The sequence below is a fragment of the Ochotona curzoniae genome, unplaced genomic scaffold (assembly GCF_017591425.1).
Source record: "Ochotona curzoniae isolate NIBS_2020 unplaced genomic scaffold, NIBS_Ocur_1.0 contig_517, whole genome shotgun sequence".
Taxonomy (NCBI): domain Eukaryota; kingdom Metazoa; phylum Chordata; class Mammalia; order Lagomorpha; family Ochotonidae; genus Ochotona; species Ochotona curzoniae.
The window spans coordinates 8,345,810-8,366,462 of record NW_024466454.1 but is presented as its reverse complement, the minus strand read 5'-3'; the positions used below and the strand labels follow the sequence as shown (position 1 = coordinate 8,366,462).

Here is a 20,653-nt window from a genome sequence, read left to right as displayed (position 1 = left end):
TTAAGAGCTTTTCTGTATGGAGATATATTTAATATTCAATGAATGAGCTGGATTTTGATTTCTAAGACATATACTTACAGGCTAAGCTGAATTCAGAAGTGCTTTGCACCTTTGTGCTAAATGAAATTTCCAAAACTGTCTTGGCCATGTCAAATGTCCCATTTCTGTTTGTCAGTTCTGAAATCTGATTAGTCTTCCTGCAATTGCTTCAAATCTCTCTCTCCCTTTCACCCTCTCCGCCTTCTTCTCTCTTTCTTTTACTCTCTTTGTTTTTATTTTCACTCTCACAGCATTTTCTCCTCAGGTTTGCAGATTCAGGGACCATATGCTTCTTGATCAAATAAGCTTTATTACTTTTTTAATCAGCTTGTCCATTTAGGACCCTTTTCATGCCCAGGGTCCACATACAAGATTCCATTGCATTTAGGCTGTGCCTCATGCAGATAAAGATTCTAGATTCCTTAACAAACTCTCTTTGGCATGAATTCTGTCATCTACTTCCTGTTATCTTGCCTGAGTGTGCACCTTCTTGCTTTGCTTTAACATGATATTTTCTAAAATAAGTATTAACACAATAGAGATGTCTTCTCTGTAGCTTCAGATGATTACATTAATCCCCTTGATGTAGCATAACCCTTTCCTGGGCTAGACCAATAACAGTTTGTACTGTTGGCTCAAGTTCTGCTGACAACTGCCCTCCCTAGTCACAATGAGAGTTCTCACTGCTTAGTGGAAGCGCCAGACTGGAAAAGAGGGAGACTGACTCCGTAGCGACCTTAGTCTTCTCTCTTATGGTATTGTGCATGTATGTCTGCACACATACATATGAGGGTGTTTCAGAAATTTCATCGAAATGGAATTAAGGCATAGTTATTTGGTGTACATTTTGAAGCTCTTGCATAGTTTTTTCATAGTATGTATTTTCTGTAAATTTTTTCAAATACCTCTTTGCAAGACACCTCCACTTCTTGCTTAGAGACAAGTGTAGTCAGCCCTGGGCTTGGGCTCTGTCCTTGTCTCACAATGTGGTCTTGGGCAAATCTCTTCCCTTCTGAGAACTCTGGTCCACTTTCTTGTCCTAAGTGGTCTTCAAAAGATCTTTTGATCAACCTAACTTCAGTTGATTCCAGTAGAACCAAGAAATTGTTCCTGTATCCAAAGATTTCACTAGATTTGGGTTTAAGACTGAGGGTTAATTCAGCACCTGTCCCCCTCTCTCTGTCTCTTCCCTCCCACTAGGACAACCCTCTTGTGTCAGACCACAAGTATCCAACGTTACCTGGGAAGCATTCAGGAGCCACCACCAATGGAGAGGCCACCAAGTCTAATCCTTCTGCCTCCCAGCCTGATGCCACCGGGAGCAGCCTGCTGAGGTTGAGTGAGTGTCTAACTCCTGGGCTGAGGGCCTTTGGAACAGCAGCCCAGATTGATATTTTCAATCACTATGTGAAATCCTAGTACCTACTGTTACAGTGGATAGCTGGAGAGTGGAGCGGTTGGGAGCTGGAACAAGTTATACTTCAGGGTGGTCCTACTTTTAGAGGCTGTGTATCTGGGAAAGCTATTTTCTAAGATAAACACTTAAGCATCCCAGAAAACCATGCTGCAAGCATATCCTGTGTTACTCCACTCTCATTCCCCTCTTCTATTCTACCTCTCTTGAACCCCTGCCTACCCCTCCTGTGACTCACTCCTCCTTCCTCTGTGATTCTGATCTTCTCTCTCCTTTCTCTGTCTTCTTGTCTACAGCCTCCCTATCCCCAGTAGTATGATAGTATGTGCTCTTCCAAGTGAGAGCAAATGGAGTCAGTGGTCAGTGAGCAAGGATGTCAGTCTACAGGTATCCTTCTAGTGATGGGGACTTAAAACCATGGAAGTCTTTACAACTTTTCATCCAAAAGGGATTATTTTTTACCAGCAGCAGCAAATTTAGTGGGGCACAGAAGGCAATGTTCTGGTCTGAGTAGAGCTCTCCTTGTCCTGACTGCTCAACGTTAGCCGTTGCCTGAGCCAGCCCTGTGCTGTACTTTTGGCTACAGAAGCTGCAGACAAGCTGTTGAACTAGTGTGTCTAATGACACATGGACTAGACTATGGCAGCTCTGGTTCATTCTAGTCTGAGCTGAGTAAGACCTGGCACCTACACAAGAAGTGCATAAGCCCACTGTATTCACCTCTTTTCCCTCCCTGGTCCTATATATAGAAACCTCAGCCTCCCAGAAAGTGATACCAGGAGCACTTGATCCCTTCCAGTGATGCCTCCTGTCAGTGCACTTGAGCCTGTGGGCCAAGCTCAGTGACCACTTACCTATCCTTCTCCATGGGATTATTTTTCTTTCTGTTTGAGTTTTTTCTCTTGCTGGATGATTCTCTCTTGTTTATTTCTTTGCTTCCCTCATAACTGTGTTGGGCTGGACTTTGGCTTCTCTTGTTTCTTCATGTGGCTTCTCTGCTTCTTGGTTGGCTGGAGATCGTGGCAGGAGTGCCAGTGCCCCCGTATTAGGTACTGTACCTGTTCCAGGTGAGGTGGAGAGTGAGAATGCCTTTGTTTCCCTACCTTAATTCCTTGGTCCCTTCCTGCCTGCATTCCTGAATCTCTCTCTGAGGAAAGAAAGTGAGCTCCTTCTTGGAATCATCTACAAGTATTTTAACTCCAAGCTCTTAGAATTTGAACACACTATCTACCCAGATTTAAAACACTGAGCTCACTAACTCCTCGAGAGAAAACTTAAAGTGTGCTTGAGTCCCTGTGGTCTGTCTGTGGGAACTTGGTGTGGAGTTGTGCCTTAAAGGTACAGCTGGGTAGATTCTTCTAGACTTCCATAACAGATGTCTCAGGCTTGGGGGAGAAGCGACCCTAAGGTCATGTCCTGTATTCTCTTTCACATATGTTGCATCCTTTCAACCTTAGGAGACACAGAAAGTGGTTGGGATGACACTGCCATGGCCAATGACCTCTCATCTACATCATCGGGTACTGAGTCAGGACCCCAGTCTCCCTTGACACCTGATGGTAAACGGAGCCCCAAAGGCATCAAAAAATTCTGGGGAAAGTAAGTTGTTAATGATAATCTTAATTACATGTTTGGAATTACTTTTCTTTTTGACAGGGAAAGCAGTTTTTGGAAGCCCCTAGTCCACCATATATGGCAACAATAGGAAAACAAAGCAGTCATGTTTAAAGAGAATGTTTTGAGCTATTTTTTCAGAGTCCATAGAGAGAAGTATGAAAGATGCCCACTACACTAGCCAGTTGTCTTAGATGTCGATCAGTACAGGCATCAACCTACCTCACACACTCAGCATATCACCTGTATCACCAGCATATCATTTGTATTACATGGACTTGAGACACACAGATGAGGGTGAATCTGAATTCCCTCTTAAGGGTCATTCTGTGTCCTAAGTGTTTTAAGACAGAAAGCTGAGCACTTGTCACCCAGGAGTGGAGTTGAGGTTTTAGTCTGATGAAGGGACTATAACAGGTTCTAATCCTTGAGCTCCAGAGAAGGAGTGGGAGGCAATGACTTCTAGAGCACAAGGTCTGGCCTGCAGGGCCCTCAGAGGAATGTGTGCACTGCCACCATCTCCTCACAGTCTCTATGGATTCCTCTCCATGCAGAATCCGAAGAACTCAATCAGGAAATTTCAACACTGATGCACCGGGAGTGGCAGAGTTTCGACGAGGTGGGCTTCGAGCAACTGCAGGGCCAAGGCTCTCTAGGACCAGAGACTCCAAGGGACAAAAAAGGTAAGGCCCTTCCAGTCCATCTGCAAAGAGCTGTTAGGAAACCCTGACCGAAGTAGAGTGAGGAAGGAGGTCTGGATGTTCTGCCTCCTTCAGAGACGGAAGGCAGCAGTCCTGAGCGGAGAGCTGCTCAGCTTGCCCCTTTGACACCTTGGGTGTTGCTTGTGTTTGTGATACACAGAGGTGAAGGCAAAAGGCTCCCTTTATTTGGAGGTTTCTGGAGCCTTGAGCCTCCCTGAGCATCTCAACACTGAAGGCACAAAGGAAACTCCCCCCTAGCCCTGAAGGCTCACTAGAATAAATGGACAGAAATCAAATAGGGGAAAAGGTGTACAGGTTTATTTACAGTAAGGGGTGGTGGTCATAACATAAAGTTACAGGGTTGTAAGTTACCTGCTAGCTCAGGCTCATTATTCAGAAGTTTGTATACTCCTTTCACTGTAAGCATGGGAAAATAGGGAATGTCAGCAAATAATTTTTAAAGGTTTGGAAAACATACAATGGCCCTGGGACAAAGCCTTTGGGCCCACAGAATGAATGATGGTTTCAAAATCATTTCCTATTGGGTGAAAATAGAGGACAATAGTGTGTGACAAAAGTCTACCAGGTGTGTTGACAGACTCATTTTTCTTTTCTTGTAATATGTTTACCTGGTGAAAGCTCAGGAAAGAAATCCCAGAGGGAATTGTCTTCTTTTTGGGCCCAAATTTTGGACAGATGATGAACTAACTTCACAGAAAACCTCTCCCTGTGCTATGAGGAAAACAGACAAAGGAAAGTCAAGAAAGTTGATCTGAGTTTGTTCTAAGGTCTTTCACCATGTCACAATGCCAGTCTTTTGGCTCCTAACAGTAGCTCTGAATGTTTGTAGTTCATCCTCAGCTGTGCCTTGGCGCACTGGATTGAGAAGCTCTAGTGCAGCTCTCATCAGTGCAGGTTGAGGGGTGCCTTGTTTAGGGCAGCAGTTAAGACAAGGGTTAAGAAATTCACATCCTGGAGCCAGTGCTGTGGCATACTTGGCTAAGCTTCTGCCTTTGGCACCCTAATCCCATATTGTGGCAGTTCAAGTTCTGACTGCTCCACTTCTGAGCCAGCTTTCTGCTTTTATGGCCTGGGAGAGCAGCAGAGGATGGCTCAAATCCTTTGGCTGCTAACCCATGTGAAAGACTTGGAGGAAGCCTCAGGCCACTGGCTTCAGATTGGCACATCTTTGGCCATTGTAGTTATTTTGGGGAGTGAACCCACAGATGGAAGATCTCTTTCTCTCTCCTTCTGTCTGTAACTAACTCTGCCTTCCAAATAAAAAGGATTATCTTGGTTTAGTTCCTAAATCTGGTTTCTAATTCCAGATTTCTGCTCATGCAGACCCCGGGAGGCAGCTTTGACTCTAGTAATTGGATTTCTGCCACACGCATTAGAGATATAAACTAAATTTCTGGCCTTGACCAACCCCCGGCAAATTAGGGTTTTGGAGAGTGAGCCAGTGGATAGGAACTCATGTACAGTTTCTGTTTCTGTATGTCTTTCTCTGTATTTCCAAAATTAATAATCATAATCATAGCAGTATAGGTTCTGGAATCCCAAGCCTGGGTTGAAATTTCTGACCATTCTTCTGTAAGCTGTGAGTCCTAAGCCAAGAGTGAGTGAGTGTGTGTGTGTGTGTGTGTGTGTGTGTGTGTGTGTGTGTATCTCATCAAAATTCTTCTCATGTTGATATAAACTGTGTGCCACTTGAGGGCCACCGTCACTTTGGGGACCTTCTGATCAACCCCTTCCTTCTGTACAGGCTATTCTGAAGGGCCTTGGCATAGCAGACTCATCACTCTTATCCTTCATCACCATACTGAGCCAGACTACTGGCAGTGATTACCTAAAAAGGGGTGTAAGAGGATATGTGGGGCTAGATTTAAAGTGGTTTACACTCCACACAACTGTATAAAAATCAACATTAAGTTTTACCTGAAGTATCCCTGGTAGACACTCTTTCACTTACTACCCTCACGCCTCTTTCTTTGACTCCCTGCTTGGAGGAGTATGTTTGCGAAGCCCCTTTACATATCCTCCCAACATGCGTTCCTACTCAACATTATCCCTGACAAAATAGTTCCTGGCCTTTGAGTTATTCAGCCAGGACTAGTATTTCAGAAGACCTTCTGCAGAACTAGATTTGGGGATTTTAAATCTAATCAAAAAGGTGGAAAGTAGGATTGCATTCTTAAGTTAATCCCCTCAAGATTGCCATCCACCAATGCAAAGCCAAGGTAAAGTACACAAAACTTAAATACCAGTTTTCAGAGACGATGCAGTCTAGGTTCCAGTGAAAGAAAAAGAGTATTTCTCTGAATACAGCATGGTATTCACAGATCAGCATTCCCTGTGGAAGGGAGCTTCAGTTTCTTTTACACTTGGGTGTGGTATTCTCTAAATGAGCTCACCAGGCTCTCATTTCCAGACTCTGCCATGTCCTCCCAGTGTGTGAAGCTACAACCTTCCCAGACCCATGTATGTTTTGCTGACTATCCCGACCTGTCATATTCCTGGTGCCTTAGAAAAGAGGGTGAAAATATGTTCACCTACACGGGCTCCTATGCTAGTCACATATGGTAATGCTCGGTGAATGTTTTAGAGCTCGGAGACTCTATTTTTTTTTAAGATTTATTTAACTATTTATTTTTATCAGAAAGATATATAGAGAGGAGGAGAGAGGAGAAGAAGATCTGAAGTCCACTGTTTCACTTCCCAAGTGGCTAAAACGGCCAGAGCTGAGCTCTATCTGAAGCCAGGAGCCAGGAACCTCCTCCAAGTCTCCCATGTGGGTGCAGGTCCCAAAGCTTTGGGCCATCCTCTACTGCTTTCCCAGGCCACAAGCAGGGATTTGGATGGGAAGCAGGGCCTCTGGGACATGAACCAGTGCCCATATGTGATCCTGGCTTGTGGAATGCAAGAACTCTAACCACTAGGTTACCGTGCCAGGCCCCATACTCAGAGACTGTAAAGACACAATGTGGGAAATTTAACACCAAATCAGCCAGTAGAAAATGAATCAAAAAAAGCTTAGTCACAGTTTCCATAATTTTGTGTGTGTATGTATATATGTATGCATATATATGTGTATGTGTATATATAAACACACACAGGCATACATATATGTCATATTGAGATGTTTTTGTTAGCAGTTTTTAAATTTAGGTATTTTTTTGTTTGTTTCTGATTTTTCTGTTTCAGCTTTCTTTGTTGTTGAAAAAAATCAAGTTCCAATAAGCTTGAGTGGTTTGTTTTTGTTTTACTTCTGGCTTTTTCTGTAAGTCCTAATTCTAGATGGGTAACACTGGGTCAGAGAGAATTTTAGGCTACTTGGGCCTTTGTCCTGGGGTTCAACGCCGTGGATAGAGAGCCTATTTGTCATCTGCCAGTCACTCTGAAGTCAGGGTGACCAATGTTAGAAACATTGCCAAAGGGAAAAAATTGCAGTTCCAGTTACAGAGCCACTTTGTTTTAAAGTCTTTGTGCTTTGTTATCTATGACATTGGATGATAAAGGGAATTTGGATGAACAAGTCTTAATGAGATTGTTGTCTTTCTCATAACAATTCAATGTTGTAACAAAAATGAATTTGCTGGTGGAAAATGAAAACCTTATTACCCTTAAGGGAAATTTGTGTTAGTGACCTCTGGTATTTCTAAGTATCTAGGTGTAACCTTTTTTGAATGTTGTCACAAATATTCTTGAAGGAAAGTACTTTGAGAGTTGAGCTGATGTGAAGCCAGGAGCTAGAAGCTCTGTAGACTAAGATATTAAGTATACTCAGTTGCTGTGACATAGTGTTTTAGGCTTATGGCAGTTTTACTTCTGCTTGTGATGCTTTGATATATGAGCTTGTTATGTTTCATATATTATGAAGCTCATTAACTTTTCCTTTCCTTTGTGATTTCTCTCCTCATTTGGTTTTCAATTTTTTCCATGGTTTATGAAAACCATGTTTAAATACTCTGTTGGAAGATCTAGTTTAGTTTGTGACTTTAATACAAGTTTTTTTTTTTTTTTCAAGAAAGCTTTAGTTGCATATTATATGTCTAGGCTAGCAGGTTCTAGGGCCATACAGCTGGAGGAGGGTTTTCTGAACTAATCCACTAAGTGAGTTGTCCTTCATGACAGGTCTCCAGTCAGACTGCTAAGGCGAAGTTAAGTTGCAGATCAATCTAGTTTGGGTTCAGTGAGACATATGTGTGTGGTTTGCAGTTGTTCACTTTATTGGACTCTAATCAACTGGCTGTCTCAGTGTACAAATGGCTCCCAGAATGATTCCTGAAGTTTCTTATAGGTCTCAATAGGTACAAGGACTTGAACCATCATTCTCTGTCGCTTTCTCAGGCCATAAGCATGGAGCAGAATCAGAAGTAAAGCAGCCAGGACACCAAGCAGTGCCTTATGGGACATTGGTAGAGGTTAGCCAATTATGCCATGGTGCTGGCCCATTATTTATATAAAATATAAAATGAATCAGATTAACACCTTCAAAAAACGCTGTTTTCTTGATTGAATTATTTGTTGCTGTAGCTGCTGCTATTGTTATTATTTTTTCAGCAACCAGAATAACTTAAAATTCATGCTAATGCCATAGGGGTGTTGTCAACATACTAGTTAAAGGATATGATCAATTCAGAGTGTACTTAAGATTTGCTGCAGCATAAGAAAACTTGAATACTGTGTTGTTTTACAACTACGTAGAAAAGACGCTTGATATTTTGTAGAATTTAAAGGATTCCATTCATAAATTGTGAAGCTGAACCTTTTTTAGTTTATCATAATAAAAATATCAATGAGTCATGCCAGAGGAAATGCAGAATCAACCTTTTTTCTGATAGAAAATAGTATAGAGTTGTGGACATAGAACTGTGAAGGAGCAGTTAAAAACTATGCACTCAAAATTGGAGGGTAAACAGTTCTGTAGGGGCATATCCAGGGTTAATAAAAGTACTTTTTCTGGATTCTGTGGTGTTTTTCGGTTTGTGATTTTTTTTTAAAGATTTATTTTTATTATTTTTTCATTGGAAAGGCAGATATACAGAGAGGAGAGACAGAGAGGAAGATCTTCCGTCCGATGATTCACTCCCCAAGTGAGCGCAACGGGCCGATACTATGCCGATCCGAAGCCAGGAGCCTCTTCCGGGTCTCCCACGCGGGTGCAGGTTCCCAAAGCGTTGGGCCGTCCTCGACTGCCTTCCCAGGCCACAGGCAGGGAGCTGGAAGGGAAGCGGGGCTGCGGGGATTGGAACCGGCGCCCATATGGGATCCCGGGCGTGCAAGGCGAGGACCTTTAACCACCTGCGCCACCGCGCCGGGCCCGGTTTGTGATTTTTTTAAAGGATTTGTTTTCTCATTATAAATGAAGATGTGTTTGGTTCCTAATTTTACATTAAAATGTTACGCCCTTCTTAAAGAGAATAGCCCATATTCTGTAAGTTCCAAATCTCATAAAACTTGCTTTACAACCTGTTTATTGCCCTGAATGCCCAGGCTCTAGGATATGCCTGATGAGCATCTGTGCCAGGGTAGTCATCATCTCTATCATTGGTTCTAGAATAGGTTCTTTTGTCATTCTTGACTTCTTGAGAAATACCCTCACATTAAGAATCGTAGTCAAGCCTTATTTTTTTTTTTAAATACAGCTTGTTAATTCAAAATAGCTGTGAGTTCTACATGTGCAAATTCAACTAGTCAGGGGTCAAAATATAGTTCAGCCTACAGTTGTAATGATTGTGTCAGTACCAAGCAGTTCAAGACATTTTTTAAAAAAAATAATGTAACAATAGGTTTCCTAGAAGTTTTATTAGGTATACATGTAATCTAGAGATGATTTAAAGTGAATAGGAAGATGTGTGTCAGTTATATTAAAAAAATAAGCCATCTTGTAAGTGGGATTTGAGCACCTTTGAGTTTTGGTGTCTAGTTGGGAAAAATGGGGTGTCCTGGAGCCAACCCTCCATACTATCTAGAAGGGATCTTTATGGATATCTAACCTTTCATAAATCTCCATTCACTTAAAAAATATAAAGCAGTTCTATCAGTCTCTCTTAGAAATTCTCTGCAGGGTGACCAGTGCCCTAGTATAGTGGATTAAACTACCACCTGTGGCTTCAACATTTGTAATTCAACTCCCTACCACTGACCTAGAGAAAACAGCAGAAGGTGGTCCAGGTGCTTGGGCTCCTGCACTTGCATGGGAGACCTGGAGGAGGCTCCTAGCTCTTGGTCCCTGGCTTTAGACTAACCCAGCTATGGGTATTTGGGGAGTGAACCAGTGGGTGGAGATTCTCTCTCTCTTTCTCTCTGTAGCTCTACCTTCCAAGTACGTACATAAATACATCTTAGAGAGAGAGACTGAGACTTTGGAGGGATTTTCACTGTGCCATTAAAGTCACACTTTACATGAAAAAATAGCTGTCTTTAATAATGGATGACTTTTAATACCCAAGTCATTGTTGTCCAGTAGCATGACCTAGTGCTTCACTTACTCATGTCTTTTTTAGGTTGCTCGGTTCGGTGTTGTAGTTACCACATCATCTTGCTCCTGTCACACCCTGCCCCAGTCCCCATGCACAGTCATACAGGCCCACACAGTCCTTTTTTAGGGAATTTTATAGTTTTGTTTGCTACGGGCTGGATTTCAAATGTCTTTTAACAAAACTGTTGGTATCTGTACATTGATGCTATGTTGAAAATTGTTTATGTATGACATACATGCTATGGATATGTTTTATTACTAGCCACCAAACTGAACTCTCTTGGGCTTTCTAGGTAGGCAATCTGTCATCTAAATAAGAAAGACTTATTTCTACCTTTGTAATAGCTCTATATTATTTTCATTGTATCTTTTATTCTATCTGTAATTCTCAAACTAATGTTAATAGCATTATCATTGATTGAGGATGTTTGGACTTTGATTTTGATTTTCTAAGTTTTATTTTATTTATTTGAAAGGCAGATTGACTGCAGGTGGGGAGGTGGCAAGGTAGGGGGGGCGGGTTCTTTCACTCACTAATTCCTTCCTAAAAAGGCTACAACTGCCAGACTGAGCAAGGAGCCTGAAATTCCGTTTGAATTTCCCATGTGAGTATAGGAGCCAAGGATTTAGGCCTTCTCCTGCTGCTTTCCCAGATGCATTGACAGGGAACCAGATTACAAATGGAGCAGCTAGAACTCAAACCCAGCACTCATGTGGGTTGCTGGCATCACAAGCAGTGGCTTAACATACTATGCCACAATGCTGGCCCTGATTTTATTGTTTTAGTTTAGTTTAGTTTTGAATCTTAGAGAAATGTTCCTAGTTTTCTGTGTGTTTTCCTAAAAATAGTACTTGTCTTTGGTGAAAGATTATTCAGTTGTGGGTCTTCTTCCTCCAGCATTCACATACCTGTGTTGTGTGTGATGTGTTGAAACCTGTGGCATGTGCGGTGTACATGGACTTGTGGAATGGAAACTCAACTCCTGGTTATCTAGATTGTCCTTTCTCTAAGGAGCAGGAGATGTGAAATTGAGACCATGGTCTGGCAAAGAAATCCTGTGGTCTGTGTAGCTCACATGGTGGATTGTACTAGAATTTTGTTCATGTAAATCCTGCAGTCGGGATTATTTGTTAGAGTACAGTCCCTTTCTTGTGAGGCTTTGCCAAATTCAGAAGCTTAGGCTTTCCCGCTGACAGGGACTTGCTGTTTTTCTGTTTCCCAGTGATGCCAACGCCCCCTTTGCCCAGTGGAGCACGGAGCGAGTGTGTGCATGGCTGGAGGACTTTGGCCTGGCACAGTATGTGATCTTTGCCAGGCAGTGGGTGACTTCCGGCCACACCCTGCTGACAGCTACACCTCAGGACATGGAAAAGGTAAGGTCTGAGCTCAGGCTAGGAGGTTCCCACTCATCCCAAACCAGTGCATGGGGAGGTGAGTGTCCATCTCCACCACACCCAGAAGCTTAGGAAGACCTAGGGAAGACTGAGGGAGACCAGGACCAAAGACTGACAGCCTGCGACTCTATGGAGAGAAGTGCTGTCCCCCTTCCAGAGTGTCCTCTGCCAACCCCACCTCCCCAGCTGACACAGTGTCCTCTCAGGACCAGGTTACCAGCTTACTTGCCAGAGTTCTACCTGTGTTCCTCCTCTTGTCCTCTCAGGAGCTGGGAATTAAGCACCCACTTCACAGGAAGAAACTGATACTGGCAGTGAAAGCCATCAACACCAAGCAGGAGGAGAATTCTGCCCTGCTGGACCACATCTGGGTGACACGTAAGGACAGCCATATGAATGTTAAATGTTTCCAGAAGTTCCTGAACGTGTAAAGCATTTCACTGTTGACTGTATTCAGTCCAACTTTCTTAGTACAGAAGGCAGCTGGAGTACAAAACTTTGATAAATAGAAGTAAGCCTCAAAGTGACACCATGCTAGGTGTTTGCTTGTTTGTTTAGTAATGGGGTGTGCAGGTGGGTGAGTGCAAGGTATCTACATCCCATTCTTATGAGTTCTGATTTTGCAGGATGGCTTGATGACATAGGCTTACCCCAGTACAAAGACCAGTTTCATGAATCCAGAGTTGATGGACGGATGCTGCAATATCTAACTGTGGTAAGGATTTTTCCTGTAAATATTTCAGTTGTTTCTGTGAGTGTTCAGCTTAGTTGTACCAAATATGCAGTGTTATTTTAAACTTAGTTTCACATTCTTCCTTGTATTATGGCCTCGAAAATGTCATGTAAGAGATCCCCAGTAACACAGTGTAAATTGTTATGATAAGACAAGTGGTTAGTGCACCCATGAGTACTTTCCTGAATGAATATCTATATACTCTCATTTATTCCACTTAACGTTAACCAGAAAATGAGAAAGGAACACAATTTTGGATTCAGACTTGCTTATGCTTGGTTTGGGAAAGATTTTTCCATCAGAAAATTCGCCCACCACCAAATTTTTCTCTTCCAGAATGATCTACTCTTCCTAAAAGTCACTAGCCAGCTGCATCATCTCAGCATCAAATGTGCCATTCATGTGCTGCATGTCAACAAGTTCAACCCCCACTGCCTGCACCGGCGGCCAGCAGATGAGGTGAGGGCAGGATGGTGTCTTATCCAGTGTCTCCAAGTCAGGACAGCATAACAAGGCATGTGGAAGCAGGGATGGCATCATGAAACAGCTTCATGCTGGACCACAGCACTTGGTGTTCTTTCCTTTGCTAATGCCTCATGATGCCAAAGACTCCCCAGTTGCCTGTTCTATGTGTCCCCTAGCAGCTCCTAGACCTCCTGGATCCCCTAATTCCTTTGGGAGACATACACTGTGAGCTACTTGGCAGAGGCAACAAGCCTGTCAGAATCATCATGATGACTAAAGGAGTAGGGGATGATGCCAAGAAGAGGAAAGCCAAGTGTTGAGGTAGATGCAAAATAGATTGAAGGGCTTGGTGCAATAGCCTAGAGGTTAAATTCTCATTTTGCATACCCAGGATCCCATATGGCTGCCGGTTTGTGTCCTTTCTGCTCCACTTCCCATCTAACTCCTTGCTTGTTGCCTAGGAAGGCAATAGAGGATGACCCAAAGCCTTGGGACCCCGTACCCCTATGGGAGACCCAGAGGAAGCTCCTGGCTTTGGATCAGCTCAGCTGTGGCTGTTGCAGAGCCACTTGGGGAGTGAATAAGTGAACGAAAGCTCTTTCTCCCTGTATCTCTTTTTGTCTATATATCTGCCTTTCCAATAAAAATAGATGAATCTTTTAAAAAAATATATTGAAGGAAAGGGGATCAGTAAGGAGCCAGATGATCCCCAGTAAGTCTCCCTATCTATAGATATGACAGTCAGTGACCTGCAGCCAGGCACACAGGTGCTTTGTGGGAAGGTCTTAACTAAGAAGAAATAGTGTTGGTGAGCAGAGCAGCCCAAATCCTAGTGAAGTACTTGATGAAGTGCCATGAAGCTCAGATTCCTTGGCAAGCCCTGAAGCTGAAGGATTAGCAGTCATATCCTGTCTGCTCTGTTGCTGGGAACTGAGTCTAACTGAGCTTCGTCAGGGAGTAAAATTCCTGCCTATACCCACCATCTCCTGTTTCTCCCTAGTCAACAAATCTGTGTCGCATGCCTTCTGTGTGTCAGACATAGGGCTGTGCATTTTGAAAACTGGTGCCCTATGAGGGCACTTGGGTATTTTAATGTGTGTCACCTACCGCATTTGGCCACACCTGGAGATCTTTTCACTTCATAACTGACAGTCACGTTTAGAGTGAATATTGCCTTCCCAAATGAATAAGTATGTGCCCTCCTTACTGTGTCCCAGAGCAACTGAAAATTGAGAGTGAAGCAACGTTCTGAATTGAGACATGTCAGTACGGAGGACCCCACAGGATTCAGTGTGAACTGTGCTTCTTGGACCCAGGGAATGCTCTCAGGCTGTTGGGCTGGCCTGGGTCCTCAGGCATAGGGGTCTTTTTTTCTGGTAAGGCATTTGGGACTGACTCCAGGAAAGACACTGGTGAGAATTAGTAAGCCTGACTTGTCTTCTCTTTATTCCCCTCACAGAGTAACCTCTCTCCTTCAGAAGTTGTGCAGTGGTCCAACCACAGGGTGATGGAGTGGTTGCGATCAGTGGACCTGGCAGAGTACGCCCCCAACCTTCGAGGGAGTGGCGTCCATGGCGGTCTCATTGTGAGTGTTTGTGTTTGGGCATATCTGTCTGCCCTGGTACACACAAGGTGTTTGGAAACTCAGTCTTTAGGCTCAGATAGAAGCTTCAGACAGGTTATCTAAAACCCTTGCATATTCAGAAGTCTCAGAGAAGGTGTTTTGATAATCTGTGTATTAATTGAGAATTAATATGCCTCATGGCAACAAGATGGCTTCTGGATAGATATCTGAAGTGAGGCCTAGATTTCATAGAAAAGGGGTTGCATGAGGATGAACCCTTTACCAAGACAGCCACATTTGTTCCCAGAGGTACATGGTGGCTATGGAAATTAGGCGTAGGCCATCTGAAAATAACTTCCTGTTTGCCCTGATATGACCTGTTACCAACATTCAGATCTGTCAAAGGGCAAAACCAAAGAGGAAATAAAGGTGGCTTGGATGTCTTCTCAAGAAGACGGTGGGTGATAAGATTTATCAAAGAGGGCCCTATTCTCTGCTGGCATGGGAACACAAGTTGGCCATGTGTGCTGGTGGAGAGCGGAGATGGGGAGGAAGTGCAAGTGCTGTAGCCCCTGCTCTGGGAATTCCCAGAGGATTCCCCAGGATTCCCCAGTATCACCCACTTGGGCCATCTGTGGTTGCTACTGGCTGGATCTTTGGATTGTTCCTTTTAGATCCTGGAGCCACGTTTCACGGGAGACACTCTGGCTATGCTTCTCAATATCCCGCCACAAAAGACACTTCTTAGGCGCCACCTGACCACCAAATTCAATGCCCTGATTGGTCCTGAGGCTGAACAGGAAAAACGAGAGAAAATGTCCTCTCCAGCTTACACGCCACTGACCACCACAGCCAAAGTCCGGGTGAGTTTTAAGTTCCTTTCTCAGCAGCCATGCCCCCTGTCCCTCATATGGTATAGCTGCTGGCCCAGCATTGGGAGCCACCCAAAATATGGCCTGGACGAAGAGGCACCTTCAGCTCCTGCTGCAGGAGCTTGGTCCTGCTGTCTGTTGTCTTTATATCCAAGGCAGAGGGCATTGACTTCCTTCCGCAGAGACGATGTTAGGAAGCACTGATTCCTGGGCAGCTGGCAGCTCATCCTTCAACCCAGTGTTGCTGGGACTCATCTTGCAAACTGAACATGGTCCAAGTCTGGTCATTCTGTAGTGCAGCCCGTCAGTATGCCCAGAGCTGGGAGCTCTTAGTATGACACACCCATTGTATAGCTGTGCAAAGGTCTTAAGATTGTGCAGGTACTGCCAGGGCTCTTCTCCAAATTTCACAAACCTTAGACACCTATCTGGCCCACCCTGTGCTCAGACCATGTCCTTCCTTGTCTACAAGCCCACAGACACTGTCTTGGGAGGCCAGGCTGAGCCTGCATCCAGTGGCATGTTGGCATCGCAGCTCCAGCCATGCCTCACGCAGACCTCCTTCCTGGGGAAGTAGAGCAGCAAGTGATTGGGAAGCAAAGCCAAAGAGCACAAAGCCAGCTCGGGCCAGGAGAGAGAAGCCAAGCTGGGGCATTCCAGCATGGCTCCTCAGGGTATGGTGGTGCCAGCAGCTGTGGTAAGGCAAGTCCTCCTGTTCACCATGAGTACAGTGACATCCTGGAGGGACATATGCATATGGGAGCTCTGCTTTGTTCAGCTTTTCTAGAAACAATTTAGCTTATTCCTTTCTTTATGGGTGTGCTTTTAAATATCATCATGTCATCTCTGTACATCATCTTGATAACCTCCTTCTCATAAGCTTGCATTTGCTATGTTGCAGCCAAAGAAACTAGGATTTTCACATTTTGGAAATATAAGAAAGAAGAAGTTTGATGAATCAACAGACTACATTTGCCCAATGGAGCCCAGCGATGGTGTTGGTGACAGTCACAGAGTCTATGGAGGCTACCGGGGCCTCAGCCCCCTTGATTCCCCTGAACTGGATGGGCTGGACCAGGTGGGACAGATTAGCTGATGCCCTATCGCCTGTCCTCTGTGCACCCCAAGAGCTCACAGTAACTGCGTGTGTCACCATGTTACTGCACCTCACCCCCTTGCACATGTGCATGACTCACAGAGAACATTCCAGCAATGATGTACCCCCCCCCCCCCCGGGTAAGACTCTCTTCTAGCCCTGAGGGTGGCCAGGATATGGAGGTGGACTTCTGCCAAGGGGCCAGGCTATTGGGACCATTGCCAAAGGTGGACGCAGGAGGAAAGGCTCCTAAAGATGCTTATAGATACATTTTTAGCAGGTACCCAGGAAGCTCAGACCTCAGGCACCTCCCCATGCTTTGGCTGAGGTAAAAACTCAAGTGCCTTAGGCCTGCTGGCCTCTGGGTCTTGGCCAAGGTCAAAGGAACAAGCAGCAGGGATTTCTGCCATGGTGACAATGTAATTGTTTTGTGCCTTACTGCAAGAGGTGGTTGTTGCTTCCTTCTGTTAATAAAAACAGTATTTATGTGAGAAAGCAAATAATGCAATAGATCCTTCCTCTGGTAGGGGGAAGAGAGCTGGGCGTGGCTGGAGACAGATTCGTGCTGATCACATGATTTGGCTCACCACCCTGAGCCTAGTCTTCAGCCAGGCACATCCTCAGGTTTTGCTGGGGGAGTGGGTGTGGATAGAGCGAGGAGAGTGTTGTGTCTCCCCCTCCTACACACACATACACACCAGCTGCAGATCACATGTATCATGTGACCCTAAAGTTGGTTTGTTTGAGCAGCATCAGCTGCCTGGGCCAGGGGTGGTGAGGAGACAATCAAAGCGGCTGGGCTGGATGTTGACCTTGCCTGGGTTCTGTCAGCTTTTTGTAACTGCCACAGGGTTTGGACTGTGCTAGCTGGGACTGATCTGTCCTCTTGATTTAGAGGCTGACTAGCTGATAATGGGTCCTCCAGATGGGCCCTGTCTGGCTCGGGGGTAATGGACAGACAACACCGTGCCAGTCTGGACTCCTATTCATGAGATTCCAGTTTGCCTGGGAGTAGCTTTTGGCTTCACCAGTTCCCCTGGGCCTCCTCTGTGGAAGAATGACAGCACCATAACCCAGATGGGGCCTGGTGACCTCACTCTTGCCTCAGGCCCAGCCTGGTCCCTCAGGAGGTACCCTGGAAGTGTAGCTGCAGAGAGATGGACCCAGGCTCAGCAGCTGACATCTCTGGGGTCTGGTCCTGGTAACCAGGGCCACTGAGTGACAGGTGTACCTCCAGGCCATTGCAGGTGGAGAGCCAGCTGGGGTGGGTTTTATCCCTTATTTCTTTTCGTATCCTGGCGAGAGAGTCTGCATGCACCTCTTTGTAAATACTGCATGGGATTGTTGGACCACTAATTCTCTGTGCAGCCTCAAGCCTCAAGCATGTCCCATTTCTTTTGTGACCTCAGTTTTCCCACCTATAAGACAGACAAGGGATTCTACTTGCTGCCTTCAAAATCTATCTTGGATGCTTCCAGATCTCCATGCAAATGTGGTTTGAGAGTGGAAGGAGGCAAGAGACCTCTTAGGTAGAGGGCTTGCCCCTTCCTGAGGATGCCCACCTATGCCAGGGCATTGGTATTTGGAGTCCTTTTGGTACCTGGGAACTAGCAGTCTATTCAGCATTCTGATTGCCATCATGCCTACCACTCTCTGCTCCTGGAGATAGTGGCAGCACTGAATATTAGCAGGCCTATGCTCTGCCTCCACATTTGAAGTGCCACTGATGGGTATGTCCAGGAAGAGAGTGCGCATGCAGTGTGCAGCATGTGCCCCAGCTACCCACTATTCCTTGGGATTTGACATGCTTCTTGCCTATCCCTCCTGGGAAGTGTGTCGTGGAGAAGCCAGTCCCCAACAGGATTGGACTTGCATGCCATCTCTGCGAATGACCAGCTGACAACTGTGCTGACCAGGCTGTGCCCATTTTACAGATGGCACCATCGGAAGGCACTGTGACGCAGATAGGGCTTCTCTCCCAAGACATTCACCGTCTTACGGTAGGACCTTTGGCCCTCTCTGGAGAAGGATTGGTGTCCAGGGGAGTGGGCAGTGAGGTTGATGTGGCAGTGCCGTGGCAGGGGGAAGAACAAAAGGATTGGGGCTACATGCTGGGACCAAAGCCCCAGGTCTGAGCTAGCCCTGAGGCAGGAGTCTGCTGGCTGGTCCTGGCCATCAGCAAGGCTCCTGGGGCTGGCTAGGCATGCAGGGGCCAGGTCCTGCCCCTGCCACTGCAGCTCGGCATCACCTGTCTGACCAAAGGAAGGCCTGTGATCTGACCTGGTGGTCACTGCTCTTCCTGACTCCCATGAAACATGCATGCTTTGACTTCATGGAGATCACAGGCACCACAAGTGCCTCCTGGCTCGTGCGAAAGTACAGCCCATACCACAGGGAAGCAGCTTGGTCTGAGGAGGAGCAGTATGTTGGAGAAGGGCAGACGTGATTCCAGCCCCTGCCCTGGCCGTAAAGGACCAGGCTCTTGGACGTCGCCTTCTGTGTCTTTCTGAGCTGTGGTTTGGTTTCCTAGAAGATGGGAAAATACTATCCTCCTTGTAATGCATGCATATAGCGAAAACTCAAGCTGGCTGTGGTTTGTTTTGGAGGTCTCCAAGTTCCCAGGGCGCTTCTGTTCCTGGGCACTCTGAGCTCTGCCCCTCAGCTATGTTGTCTGTGCACAGGGAAACCCTGTACTTGCTGCTCTACTGAGGAGCATTAGCCTGTCTTCAAGGCCCTTGGGGCAGTGTCCCTGAACTGGAGCAGGGAGGTTTGAATTCCTCTTTTTAGTTTTTGCTCACACACTGAAATGTGCCTGTTTGGCCTCTAATGGGTCATTAATAACCTCAAAGCAGCAATTTCACCTCCAAGAGAAGCTGCTTATCTTCATAGTAGTATCTGCTCTGACCTAATGCCAGGATTCCTGAGACCCCCTGACCTGACAGGGATCAACCTCAGTATTAAAGTGCCATGTGGCTGCCTCACAGCAGCCATGGCCAAGACCCTGATAAACTGCCCCTTTTGGCCCTTTCAGACCCTGCTGAGCCAGGACCAGCTGCTGAACGACTCTCGCCTGGCTGCAGTGGACGCTGATGAGTGGAGATGACTTCCCTCGGTGGCTGAACGCCCAGAGAGGCACGTGCAGGGCCCTGCAACTTGGCTTCCTTGGGGAGCTGGCATGCAGCCACCCTAAGAGCCTGGACTGGGGCTGGCCAGAGCTCTCAGATGCAATCCCCCTCTCAGGGTGAAGCAGAGCTGCAGGTGCCCAGGAGGTGGCCCGGTGTCCCTGTGTTTGCAACTGCGCAGTGCTCCTCTGTGGCTTTTATACTTTTTGTACTTTTATATGTGTCCTGTGTTTGCAGAAAGGGCAAGGAGCTGGCAGCACAGATTCAGTGGCCTCTTCCCTTCCCAGAGACAGCCGGGAGGCTCTTAGCCCAGAGGGGAGGAAGTGTGAGTTCATAAAGTCTCTGTTGGAAATTAACGTTCTGACATGCTGCAATGACTGTGCTGGGGCAAATGACGGAGCTCTCTGGGGCTGCCTGGGGCCAGGCTGTTTCCATTCAGAGAGCTTGGCACCCTCAGGGTATTTAGGGTGAGAACAGGCAAGGGGTGGTACAGTTCCTTGCGTGCTGCCCTGGCTTCCCTCATCTGCAGTGCATGTGTGCAGGGCCCCCTAGCACCCCACCACACAGTTGCACACAGCTGACAAACACACATAGCACATGCAGTTTCCCAGCCCTGCCCTTCGTAGCTAGCTGCTGGTATAGTGTCTGGTTAAACAGTTCCCCCTAGTGGAAAACCTAAGCCTTAAGGGGAAACCCAACCTTAACATATTGGCACAGCAACTCAGCCTCTTCCCAAACCTGTTCCTTCTCTGGGTCTCCTACCTGAGAGGCACTGCCAAGCCCCCAGTGTTCTCTCCCCTTCTTCTCCCCGACCCCCTATGACAGCTGTAGTTCCATTGTCATCTTTCACCTGCTTGCTGCAGCTGCTCTCCTTCATGGTCCTCCACCTTCTAGCTGGTCCCCTCCAGGCATTCCCACCAGGGTGACCTTCCCACAGCACTGTTTCATTCCACAGGTACAGACTTAACAGAGCTAGAGTCCAAGGTCCTTCACCCTCAGCAGCCTTACCAAACCCACTGTACAGTCTTAGTATTCTCAGGTCTTTCCTGTCTGTTAAGGCCCAAGATAGAGTCTACCTCTTTGGGACGATCTACACTCAAGTTCCAGTTGAAGGCCAACTGTGTCTGCCCTTGAGCCTGTACACATTCTAGGTC

The 20,653-nt window shown here is 46.0% G+C and overlaps 1 protein-coding gene across 3 annotated transcripts in view; it reads left to right on the top strand.

Moving 5' to 3' along the window:
* The window catches only part of LOC121162243 (liprin-beta-2), a 121,378-nt gene extending 101,898 nt beyond the window's left edge, over window positions 1-19,480 (top strand). For 2 of the 3 annotated variants that reach the window (XM_040989172.1, XM_040989173.1), the window contains 10 exons: window positions 1,240-1,378; window positions 2,911-3,052; window positions 3,622-3,750; window positions 11,476-11,626; window positions 11,914-12,025; window positions 12,274-12,362; window positions 12,717-12,839; window positions 14,305-14,430; window positions 15,084-15,272; window positions 16,183-16,873. In XM_040989172.1, the coding sequence (XP_040845106.1) occupies window positions 1,240-1,378; window positions 2,911-3,052; window positions 3,622-3,750; window positions 11,476-11,626; window positions 11,914-12,025; window positions 12,274-12,362; window positions 12,717-12,839; window positions 14,305-14,430; window positions 15,084-15,272; window positions 16,183-16,377 (1,395 nt within the window). In that variant the 3' untranslated portion in view covers window positions 16,378-16,873. Of the gene's footprint in view, window positions 1-1,239; window positions 1,379-2,469; window positions 2,503-2,910; window positions 3,053-3,621; window positions 3,751-11,475; window positions 11,627-11,913; window positions 12,026-12,273; window positions 12,363-12,716; window positions 12,840-14,304; window positions 14,431-15,083; window positions 15,273-16,182; window positions 16,874-18,311; window positions 18,378-19,408 lie in introns of those variants that run through there. The other variant, XM_040989171.1, reaches the window with a different exon arrangement.
* The last annotated feature ends 1,173 nt before the right edge of the window (window positions 19,481-20,653 follow it).